Source organism: Pyrgilauda ruficollis, unplaced genomic scaffold (assembly GCF_017590135.1).
Source record: "Pyrgilauda ruficollis isolate IOZ18807 unplaced genomic scaffold, ASM1759013v1 scaffold61, whole genome shotgun sequence".
NCBI classification, from domain to species: domain Eukaryota; kingdom Metazoa; phylum Chordata; class Aves; order Passeriformes; family Passeridae; genus Pyrgilauda; species Pyrgilauda ruficollis.
The window spans coordinates 2084413-2096717 of record NW_024527822.1 but is presented as its reverse complement, the minus strand read 5'-3'; the positions used below and the strand labels follow the sequence as shown (position 1 = coordinate 2096717).

Genomic DNA, 12305 nt, shown 5'->3' with positions numbered 1-12305 from the left:
TAATTTTATCTTAAGTTTCCCATGCAATTGTAATTTTCACGCAGAGTTTTTTAAGATGGGTCTGTTAGGCTTTAATGGCCCCTGAAATGGATCTAGAAAGGCAAACATGCCCACACTGGACCATTTGAAAAAGCAGTTATTTTCTTGAAAATAACAACAACAAAGATGTATTCAGCTGTTAAAGGCTCTTCACAATTTACATGAGCGCGGAACCCATGACACAACATGGAACCAGCGTTTTAACTACCACCTTGCCCTTGACTGCCATGTTTGTGTGTTGGAAGCAGGCACTCTGCTCTTACCAGGACTTGTGAGGGCTCCCAGAGCACCAGTCGTTGTGGAGAGAGGGTTTGCATTGGTGGTGGTAGCTGAGGTCTGGGCGGCGGCTGCTGCGGCTGCTAAAGTTGCCAAATTCTGTAATTGTAAAGCGTTCATGCCTATGTGGAGAAGCAATAGGGTTAATTAAAACAGGTAATAATCATCATCATCATAATCATAATCGTCAAAAAGTGCTGTTTTCAATCGTCATGGAACTTGCCATGTGCCTTGCCAATAAACTCGATTCTTTTCATTCCCAAGACATCTATAACCTCAAACCACCTCTTACAGTTCCTGAAGAGTATTTCTCATCTCTCTACCTTGCAGTTGAGAGAATGCACCAAAGACACCAGCCTATACTTCAGGAAAATTAAACCTGGTTTGTGCCTCTTCTAAGGGAAGTGTAGAATTAAAAGTAATTTAAACCCTGCGTGAAGCCCAGGCACAATATTATTTCCTGACACAATGGGGGATATAAAGAAGATAACTAGCATTTAAAACACATTCAGGACAGGGTCATATAATTGGGATGAATAAAATTTGTTTCCCATGTTTCCCAGTTTGAATGCCTAGAAGCTTGTCTGATTTTTTCTGAATGTTAGTTTGCCTACAAGAGATATTATTCCTCCCTGCACACCTTGTATTTCAAACAGAGGAGCTTAACAACAACTTGGACAAAATGAAAAAAAAAAAAGAGAGTTTAAATACAATACTTGGGAAGTATGTTTGAGAAGAAAAAAAAAATGCAATGAAGGAGAGGTACTGTCTAGGAATTCAGAACTCCTGCAATAATGGAGAGTGATACTATTTTCAAACATAGGTATTGCAGACTCAGGTTAGTACAACCAATAATTTCCATAAAGAGGAATTCTTACTGTCACAGCATTAGGGACTGTGAAAGAAACCTTTATATAAATATCTATTTCTGAATAAAGCCCCACATTTAAATAAAGCATGTTCCAACAGGCAGGTCAGGCCTCAGGTGAGCACCTAATTTGACTGAAGTTCTAATGTGGGTGTCTCAGTCAATGCCCAAATTCAGTTCAGATGTTGGTGTTTCTGAAAATGTGACACCGTTGCAATGGTGGGAGTTAAGATTTTAGTTGATCCAAGATACACCAATTCATAGTCTGGAACTGGAACAAGACACTTGGAGAAATTACATGATCAAACCTCTTTAAGCTTTTCTTTTGGAAGCTAAAGACCATCTTAAAAGATAAGGCTTTTCTCAAACATTACTAATTCAAACTATTTTGCAAGACACAGTTCACATGTATGCAAAGAATATTGTTTTTATTTTTTAAAACTACTAGTCTGACTAACTGGCTTGCCTTGGGTGTAAGTATTTTTTTTCCCCACCAAAGAATTATCTTCCTTTGATAACAAGACTGCAGACTATTTCAAACAACATTTTGGGGATGGAAAAGATGGACCCAAATCTTTGTGAACAAAGCAGTCAGTAACCCTCAAAATGAGACATGGAATTCATTTTTATCCTGGACTGATATTGGTCCTTAATTATAATTTACCTTCCTATTTCATAAGGAGTATAAGTAATTCAGCAAAGAATATCCAGCAAACATTGCTGATCTTCACTGAGGCTGTATTATTGTGCCATCCTGTAACAAGGATTTGGGAAGCAGTGGGTTGCTCTCCTCCAGAGGAATGGCTTTCTATCACCCACTGTTTAGTTATTCATCAAAAGGATCAGTCATAACCAGTGTATATTTCTTCTGTGTGAGGAAGAAGAAATAAGGAAGAAGAAGTCCAAGTTCCTCTGGACTTTTAAATGGTATACAAGGTAGGATTAAATAATTGTGGTGAATACAGAATGATTCTAGAGGACAGCCTAGGCCAGACAAGGTCAACAGGCAGCAGAGCAAACAACTGCTCTCTGCACTCATGAATCACCCTTGTACCTCTGTGGATGCAAAACAAATACCATCATTGTCTCATTCCACAAAATCTTCTTTTTAATTTTTTTTTTTTTTTTTTTTTTTTTTTTTTTTTTTTTTTTTAAATAAGTACAGGAGGAACCCATCAATTTGGCAAATGAGTTTCAATGCCCAAAGAAGATGAATGAACAAGAGATGAACAAGAGCTTGGAGCTTGGTGCTGAGGAAGTTGTCTCCTCACCCCATTTGTTTTACTGTAGCAGTGACTGTAAGACACTGGCCACAAAACAGCCTGCAGGTGTTATAGGGTGTCAGCTTGGGTGTCTGCAGGAGAAAAACTTGCTGGCTGTTGTCACACCTGAGTAAGGGAAGGACAGCAAAGACCCCCACTGAACTGAGCACCCAAATGTGAGTGTTAGCAAGGGCTCATAGCACATTGTCACCCAGCAAGCTCTAGAGCCCATTTTGTCAGCAGTTTTATCATTTAATATGCATCTTCTTTAGGATCCTCTGTCTGCTCCAACATCTGAAAAATAAGTCCTGTCATCACTGTTTCACATTCCCCAGGCATTTTATCATCTCTGCTCCCTCTTTATTGGTTTCTCCCATCATTGTCAGGAATGTCAACATCCCGTTTGCTTGGACAAATTTGGAGGAGGGAAACCAAATGCTCTGAAGTCCCAGACCCCAAAAGTACTTTACTTTCAAATGGGGGTTTTTGGTTAAATTGAACCTCAGCTAGGGTACAGTTCTGCAGTTCTGTGGGATGAATCTGCTCTCTCATTCTCTCCCCTTTCACACACACTCTTCACACATTTCACATCCTACAGTTTTTTGTCAAAACAGTCCCAAATCCCACAACAGAACTGGACAGCAAATGAGTAGATGGATTTTATTTGAAAGTGCTGCTCACTCAGCAAATGCACCTCTCTCTGAAGAAATGCAAATTGCTTAACGCTGAGGAACAGCCTCATAGGCAGAGCTGCACATGAAAAATGAATATCTTCCTGTAGAGGAATAAAAAGCCCCTTCTGGGTAAGGAATAACTCTTGATCTTCATGATGGAGACAATGTTGGGAATTAAAGGGAAATGATTAAAAAACCCAGATTCACAATACAGTTTGATTCCATTTTTAATAACATGTATTTACCAATGTGCTATCAGCTTGGCAAATATTCAAGATCGCAAAGAAATTCGACTTTCATTTTGTTATTTGGCAGATTAAAAAAACAATTAAATTATGTACAAAACAGATGCACAGTATGCCTTGCTTGAAACTTAAGATTTTTTAAAAAATTATTTATAAGGATAGGGGCATGAAAATTTAATTTAATGTTCACCTTAGGTAATTTTGTGTCTTATTGTTCACAGCAATTACCATAAATCTACATATCAATAAGCGAGAACAGATGTCAGTTGTTACAAGTGCTTGCCAATCAGGCCTGTTAAAAAGTGACAGATGGATGGTGATAGAACATTCTCATAAGGCCTATTAGCACATTCACAGGAAATTTTTGTAGTGCTGCACAGTCACAGATGCAGTTCTGTGAAAACACGGGGAAATTTGAGAGCACGAGATTTACATTTTACAACTTCTTGTGCTGCCTCTAACACAAACTTTCATACAATGAAGTAATTTGCCTCGTTTCAGTCACTGCAGCTTTTCTCCTGTGATAACTGTAAATTTGGAATTATTGGGTATTTGTAGAGGAGGGAAGGGAGTCACAAGCCGTTCCTCAAGATTTCTTTGGCCTCATCAGTTCTTGGGTTTCTAAAACCATAATAAAATCATATTAGAAAATAGCTGAGATTTGCTTACTGCACAAATTCCAAAAAAAGGAAGGCACCAGCTACATTGAGTGGCACAGTATGCATGGAGAGTTTCAAAGTCAGTGGTGATTATCAGAATGAAATCTGATCGCTCATAAGCAGTTCCCACTGACTTGACTTCCTTTGCTTTGGAAATTTTATCCTTCTCAATTATGAGGATTTATTCCACCTGAATTAAATCTTAGCTGCAGCTTAAAAAATGGAGATTAAGGTAAAATTTATCATCTCCAGGCTAAAAAGCAACTATTTGCTAACACTGACATTAGCCATTTTGGATGCTGATGGTAAAATGTGTATAAAGGTGTGGAGGGTGAGGCTATTCCAGCAATATTCTAAGAATTAAAATAGACAGAAGATCTAAGTGCCATCTCCATCAAAACATATATATTCTGTGGCTACTTTTAGAAAAGCTGCTTATCTGAAAACTGCTTGAGGTAGCCTGACCAGTTACTGTTTGATTGAGCAAAGCCCTTAAAACAACTTTTAAGTCCACAATTGATTCTGCCCAGTATTTTAAGAGTACGTGCTTAAATCTGACTGCAGGTTCACAGAATCACAGGATGGTTTGAGTTAGAAGGGACCTTAAAGATCACCTAACACCCCACTTAAAGATTCCAACACCCCACGAGCCATTTGTTGACTTATGTAGGATTTCAGCCCATTTTCAGGTTATAGATGCTCTAAACACATTCTGGCAAGAAGGGTGGTTTTGTCAATTACAACTTCTTCAGTCCTAGTGGGAAGGATTCATCTGATCTAACTTTGTCCAAAAAAAAGTTACTCACTCAGGCTCTTGTTATAGTCAAAGAAGAGAGAGGGGGTAATGAAATAATCTGATCCTAAAGAAGAATCCTAGAACCATTGCATCATAGAACATTTGGGTTGGAAGAGACCGTAAAGACCATCTAGTTCCAACCTCCCTGCTATGGGCAGGGCCACTTTCCATTAGTCTAGGTTGCTCCAAGCCCAAAGCCCACCTTCCAAGGGACAACTTTCACTATCCCAGGTTGCTCCAAGTGCTGTCCCACCTGGCCTTGAACACTTCCAGGGATGGGGCATTCATAGCTCTCTGGGCAACCTGTGCCAGGGCCTCATCACCCTCACAGTGAAGAATTTCATCCTAATATACGTAGTATTTTCCTAATATCCATAAAAGAGATTGACTCCAGCCTTGGTAGGATGAATCATTGCCCGGGAGTGACTCCCTGTTTTCTGACATTGCAGGGAGATGGGATGTCTACTTTCCAAACTACTGAGGCTCAGTTGGATGAATTCCATCCACAGAGGGGCCAAGGCAATAAAAATCCCCCTCACCCTCCATTTGCTGGTTATGGAAAGCCCACACAGAGCTACAGATATAGTGCCCAGACTTGGCCAAACTTGCACATCATGCACTTTTACCACCTGAATAAGCATATCTAACTGCTGAGCACTGCTTTTTCCTCTCAAGGTGCCTCTCCTTCTCCTCTGAGAAGGAGCACTGTGTGGATTGTGAACAGGCTCACTTGCTGCAAACTCTCTCTCTCCAAAAATGCTAAACAGAGTTGTTTAATTTATTAGTTAAAAGAAGAAGGGGAAAAAAAAAGTTAATTTTATGTGTTAAAATAACTAGGACTTTCAATGGAATTAGTGTTACAAAAGCTGAATGTTTTTGGTCCCTGAGGTCAACATTTTCAAAACTGGTAGTTATCTTTAAGAAACAGCTATCTCCCTTGAGCTGGAAACAGTTTCTCAGTGACCTTTACTTTTAATATGATATCCCTAAAGAGGTCAAAGCAGGAAAAATCCTCCTTCTGTATGGCTTTGCTGGAATGAAGCCATCGAAGAGTCAGGATATAAAGGATCCTTTGGCCAATGCAAAAGTATAGAGCTTTTGTGCAGATGGTCCTGGCTTCCAACTGGTCCCTCCAGATCCACTGAGCCAATCCAACAATTAGAGGAAAATATTCAGAAAGCAGAGCCTCGCAGACTTTCTCTCACCCATCTGCTCCTACAGACTCTGCAACAGGAGGAAATCTGGCTTGGGTAGTGGAAGAAGGGTGGAATGGATAGAGCAGAGCTCAGGAAGGGCCAGAAGTTCAACACAAAATGCAACCAAACTGTGAGAGAACTTGGACAGCACTGGAAAAAAGATATACATTGGAAAAAAAAAGAAAAAGTCCCAGCTGCAGAGGGCTTAGGGACCTGAAAGAAAAAGAAAAGTCCATGGTTTCTCCTCCTGTATAACTTCAGAAAGCAAAATACACTGTCTATTCAATGAAATTAAGAGAAGCCCTTTGGTTTTTTTATGAGTACTGTACATTTTTTAATGTCTTGAATGGTCACACATACAAAAATATTGCTGTATGAACCAATATTTGTTCCTGCCAAAACATTTGACATTAATGGATTGTAGAAAATTTTCCTAGACTGTACATTGTTTAAATAGTGAAAATATTGAAATATTTTCTACAATCATCCTAGCAATAGTAAACTTCCTTTTACACTATCTGTAGGGTAATTCCCAAGCTCTTAAACAGGCAGGTTAGCTTAAATAACTGCAGCTTTTAGGACCTACTCCAGTGCCAGCCAAATTCAATTCAAACATTCAAGCAACATCAATCTCCTTTGAACTAAGCTTCCCATGCAATTTGTATGTATTTGAAGGAGGAATTTTTGCTTGCTCGAAAGGTTGCTGGTGTTTAATGTAGCTTACATTGTCTTTTAAAGTAAGACAATCAAACCACATAATGTAATTCGTCTACATTATTAGCCTTCCCCAAAGACAAAGTGCAGGCTAGGCACTGAGGCTGGCGAGGAAACACATGAGAGGAAAAACATGAGGGGAAACACTGTCTTTAAATTAGCATTAGGATTAGAAGATTTCAGAGAAGGGGAGGAAAAGTGAGGAAGTGCTCACTATGAAATACACTCATAAGGATGCATGTCCTTGCATGCTTTATACAGGACAATGAAGCAGAATTTGGCAAGGTAGAATTAGTGCCTGTAATCAAGACCAGGGGATTACTGTAATACCAAAGGCACCACTGCCAGCTCTCCCAACTTTATTACCAGTATCAAAATATTACATTGTTTTCTTTGGCTTGACTCATGAAGTAGAATGATTTCGTGAAAATCTCACTTTTCTATAGAAATGAGGTAAAACTAAACTGCAGAATTAGGCACGGAACCTTAAAGCTTGGAAAGCTAAATGGCAAGCTACAGCTTTTTGTCTCTCAAATTTCAGGATCTCAAATTTTCATTAAACCAGTTTTGTGATTTGCTTGGACTTCACACAATGCTGAAAGCAGGGTCGGGTTAGTTGGCTGCTACAGCAAGAACAGTGTTCACTTTTAGATCTGGTGCTGAGTGTTTAATATCTGTATGTTAGAGAGTTCTTGAGAAAAATACCCATTTTTCTTTGGACTGTATTCCCAGGTTACAAACAAACAAATACACAAACAAACAAGCAAACTCCAATACTCTTAAATGATAAACACCTAAAAATTCCACTCCTTTCACCAAAATCAAAGAAGCACTGCTTTTGCAACGTGAGAACTACTTTAACCAGTCTGAGGCATGGTATTAGGGGAAGGGAATTTAAAACTGCACACTGAAGAGCAGTATCTTTGCTCTGCTAGCAAAGAAAATTGCTTTGATTTAAGAAATAATATACTGAGCATAGCAAATAACTCTTCACATGTGCAGTGGGGTGTGTGCTGTGCCCCTTCTGTTCTCTACAGAGACAGCACAAGCTTTAGCAGCACAAATAAACACTTGCATATCCAAAGGGCCCTAATTTTGTACAAGGGGGAAGCTATATCAGAAGTCCTAATGTAGCAAACCGTGACTTCATCAAGATTTAAGCACAAAAGAGACGTTAGAGCCCTGACATGGAAGTAAGGGTGGAATTTCAATGGCTCATGTGGCTTTTGATCAAAGTTTTAGTGTCTGAATTACGTGGTAAGCACACCCATCGACTTCAAGGATAAAAGTTGCACCCCTCAAACACAAAGTTCAAAGAACTTGAAAGCTGCAATGACGGATCTTCTTTAGCACTTCACTCAATTGTGTCTGGATTTTATTCCTCACTTTGAAATGTTATATTAATAGGCAAACTACATGCAATATGGAATTACATATTAGATTCTTTTTTGTGAAATGAACCTGTACAGCTTAAGTTAAAAAACTCTAGGCCTTCACAAATGTTCAAAGATAGCTTCAGCTGGTAATGCAAGCTCTTGCTGCAGACACAGGAGTACTTTCTATTCCTTTCACAAAACATAATATACAAATTGTTAATACCAGATGCACTGCATGACACAGTACTGCCTGATTTCCAAGGAGAGGACATGAGCTCTCAGTTCTAACAATGAAATTGTGCTTAGTCTTTGGCACTTTCATGTGGAGATGCAGCTTGGAGAACAATTTTGTAGCACTAATTTTACCTTGAACATAAAGATTTACGAGTCACATGTTTTGGGGAAAGGAGTAAACTTCAAGCTGTTTTGATAACATAAATATAAGATATAAAATACATTTTTTTCCATGAGAGGCAGTCAGTCATCAAATTATCCCATAGATGAGTGCATTAGCAATCTAATTTGCAGTTGAAAAAAGTATATCCCTCGAGTAACAATGATGTGCCACTATGATTTCTTAAGATTACTTTTTCTCAGCCTCAAGACCATATGATTTTCAGAGAGTAAATCACATCCTGGATTGAAAGCCCATCCTGGAAATACTTGACTAAAATCCTTAGGTTCAACAGTTCTTGAAAACAAAGCTGAATCTACACTAACAGTGAGAAATAGGCAACAAAAACTTCTAAGGTGCACATAATGTGATGGATATCACATTATTTTCCCTCAGTGTTCCAATTCTTTCATTTTTGTAGACCTAACGAAATATGAAAACATTAAAACACAATCTTTGAGCTCAAAACCACTTCCAAAATTCCCAAGTATAAAACTGTTGCTGAACCGCTCTGTTCTGTTTATCATATTAAGATACATTATTTTGATGGAAAAAACGCTGGATTGCAAGAGTAACATAATAGAACCAGCAAGCACTGCCAGCAGGTCTGAGGAAGAGAGAATAATTCAGAGATATTGTCATCTGTAGGCCAATTTATATTGTCAGACAGCAGGTTCACATTATTCTCTGATGTCACTGCAATAATGGCATAATATAATGATTGAGCAAAGAATACCTGTGGGGTATAGCTATACAGTGTGGTATATATATACTTGTTAAAGTATTTCAGGCTTCCTTCAAAGCAGAACCAGAAGCAGCAAAAGACCAGGATTAAAAAAAGAATGAGAAATGGTGCTCATAAAGACTTCTGAATATTTTAGCCCTTGTTTTGTGATGATGAAGCAAGCGTAATGTTGTATTTCATTGATTCAGCGGGCTCATGATTAAAATAAACTAATGTAGCAATTTAGGGGGTTTGTGATTCTTTCTTTTTTTTTTCCCTGTAACAAGAAGAAAAAAAAAGCTTTTTAACAGTTCCTCACGGCAGGCATAATGTGCATCTGTGCTCTGATTTACTGCACATGCTGCCTTCTCTAGCATCATGTTAAGTTAGGATATCAGCATGGTAGGTCACACAGTGGGAATGACCTTTTGCTAATCACTACACATCAGTTACTACTGGCACACAGCTCATTACTAAGAAACCCTCCAACTAGCTGGCTTTCAAATCCGCTCACACTTTGATTCTTTTTTCCCCTTTTCTTTCTTTCTTTTTTCCTCCAGACTGAAGATTATACTTTTACATAAAATCTCTGTTGTGTAATTTTGCCAACTAGGGTTCCAAAGTCAAAAAGGCACCCAGTTAATTTTCTGTGATTATAAAAGGAGCCTGAAAATTCATACTGAAGGTAGGCCTGTAATCTTGGGTTTCATTAAAAAGGTCAGAACATTTTTCCTCACCACATATTATTAAAATGTTTGAGGGCTGCCATTAATTTGATTTTTCAGGACACAGAAATCTCACTGGAAATTAGAATGTAATCCTGCTGTTGCTTTCCTGACACTTTTCATAGGGCAGGATACGGCTGCAGGGACTAAGAGCTCTCCTGCAATTTACAATTGGTTACTTTGGCCAAATGGCAGGTGACTAATGCAAGACAAACTGTTTGCACAACCTGGGAGCTCTGGGTTTAATTTCAGTTCTGAAAAAGGGGTGAAAGTGTTTCTATTGACGCTGAACCATGAGCTGTCCCCTGCCAATACATCTGCCACATTTAATACACAACACGCCCCCCACCCCCTGACAATGTGATTATTAGAGGTACAGAATTCAATAGCTTAAGAACACAAAACATAGCAGGAGCAAAATGAAAGGGTTTTTAACTCACCGGCCATTTGCTGAATGCCGCTGAAGGCACCCAAGTTACTGGAGGAAGTTGCTTGCTGCAGGAGCTGCAAATGAACAACACAGCACAGCAATCTATCTGACAGTAATGTAACAAATGAAGATAAAACTAAAATGAGCTATCATTTCACATTTGGACTGTTTCTGCTTTCCTTTACATTTATATAGTCTCTTGCTTCTGTCTGCTGTTGGAATGAACATCCCTAGAGTCAATGCTGTAAATCCATATTAATGTCTAATCTCTATTAAGAAACACAGAGACACAAGGGAAACTCAATAACATGGCTGCTTTAAAACAATTAATCAATTTATTCTTTTTAACAACCAGGTGTTAAATCTATTTAAACCAACATAGTGTGACTAATTACAACCCTCTGTAGTCTAGTAGTTACCATAACTCATCTCTGTCAATCATAGTCCATTCTTCCCCACCCCCGTGAATTCAGTTTTTTCTTTATTATCTTTATGAATCAAGCACACAGATATTCATTAGACTGGGATTTGTATATATTGCAATTTAGCCTATCTCAGCATTAATTAGCCAACCTCAGTACTAATATATATTTTTAATTGCTGAGTAAATTGCTGTTTATATTACTATATCAAAATATTGTATGCACACAAGTGATGTATTTATACATACACAATACATATATATAGGCACATCCATTTCATAGAATCACAGAATGGTTTGGTTTCATAGAATCATAGAATGGAAGGGACCTCCAAGTTCCTCCACTTCCAACTGCGCTGTCACAGGCAGGGACACCTTCCACTAGATCAGGTTGCTGAGAGCCCCATCCAGCTTGGCCTTGAACACTTCCAGGGCTGAGGCAGCCTCAGCTTCTCTGGATAACCTGTGCCACTCTCTCACCACCCTCACAGGAAACAATTTCATCTAAACCTGCCCTCTCTCAGTTTAAAATCATTACCCCTTGTCCCATCACTAAATGCCCCTGTAAAAAAAAACCTCTCTAGTTTTATTGGAGGCCCCCTTCAGGTATGGAAAACTCAAAGGTCCCAGAGGCTTTTCTTCTCCAGGCTGAACAGCCCTGACTCTTTCAGCCCTCTCTCCATAGCAGAAGTGCTTCAACCCTCTGATCACCTTTGTGTCCTCCTTTTGGATCTTTCCTGTACTGGGGGCTCCAGAGCTGGGTGCAGCAGGTGCCTGCAGGTGGGGTCTCACCAGAGCAGAGCAGAGGGACAGAACCCCCTGCCTTGATCTGCTGCCCATGGTGCTGGGGATGCAGCCCAGGACATGTTTGGCTTTCTGGGCTGGAACTGCACATTGACAGGTCGTGTTAAGCTTCTAATCTACCAACACTTCCAATCCATGCTTTTGTGCTTGGGATTGCCCTGATCCAGGGTCAGGACCTTGTACTCAGCCTTGTACTTAGTGAGGTTATATTTGTCTTGAGGAACCCCCAAGTTATCCAAAAGATCCTCAACCAGACCTCCCAACTCCAAAGCCACAAAAGGCAGAGGCTTCCTCTCAGCTGTGATGAAGGGAAACCTCTCTTGGCCATCCAGGACCAAAGATACATGGCTGTGGATTTCAGATTTTTCAGCAGGGACAGCAGCTTCCACCTGTTTCTCTTACAAACGGACTAAGGAAAAGGCCATTTTAAACTGATGGCTATTCCTGGCCACATTCACTTTCTGTATAAGGGGATATGAACCATGCATGTTTAGCATTGACAGGACCATGCACTAAAGCAAAAGCCATTTCCAAATGAAAATGTGGAAATTTGATGATTGAACCACAACATTCTAGTTTAGAGGCTGCACCATATGGATATGGCCTCTACAGTGTTCAGCTGCCTATCTGTCTCCCCTAAGGAAGAACTTAAATTTTATTCCAGCTATAAAAAAAAAAAAAAACAACAAAAAAACAGACTCT

At 39.3% G+C, this 12305-nt stretch overlaps 1 protein-coding gene across 9 annotated transcripts in view; it reads right to left on the bottom strand.

The window, feature by feature from the left end:
• CELF2 (CUGBP Elav-like family member 2) overlaps positions 1-12305 on the bottom strand; it is a 376204-nt gene that overhangs the window by 41141 nt on the left and 322758 nt on the right. For all 9 annotated transcript variants that reach the window (XM_041483783.1, XM_041483782.1, XM_041483785.1 and 6 more), the window contains 2 exons: positions 10389-10452; positions 303-437 (listed from right to left, as the gene is read on the bottom strand). In XM_041483783.1, coding sequence (XP_041339717.1) covers positions 303-437; positions 10389-10452 — 199 coding nt within the window. The remainder of the gene's footprint in view (positions 1-302; positions 438-10388; positions 10453-12305) is intronic.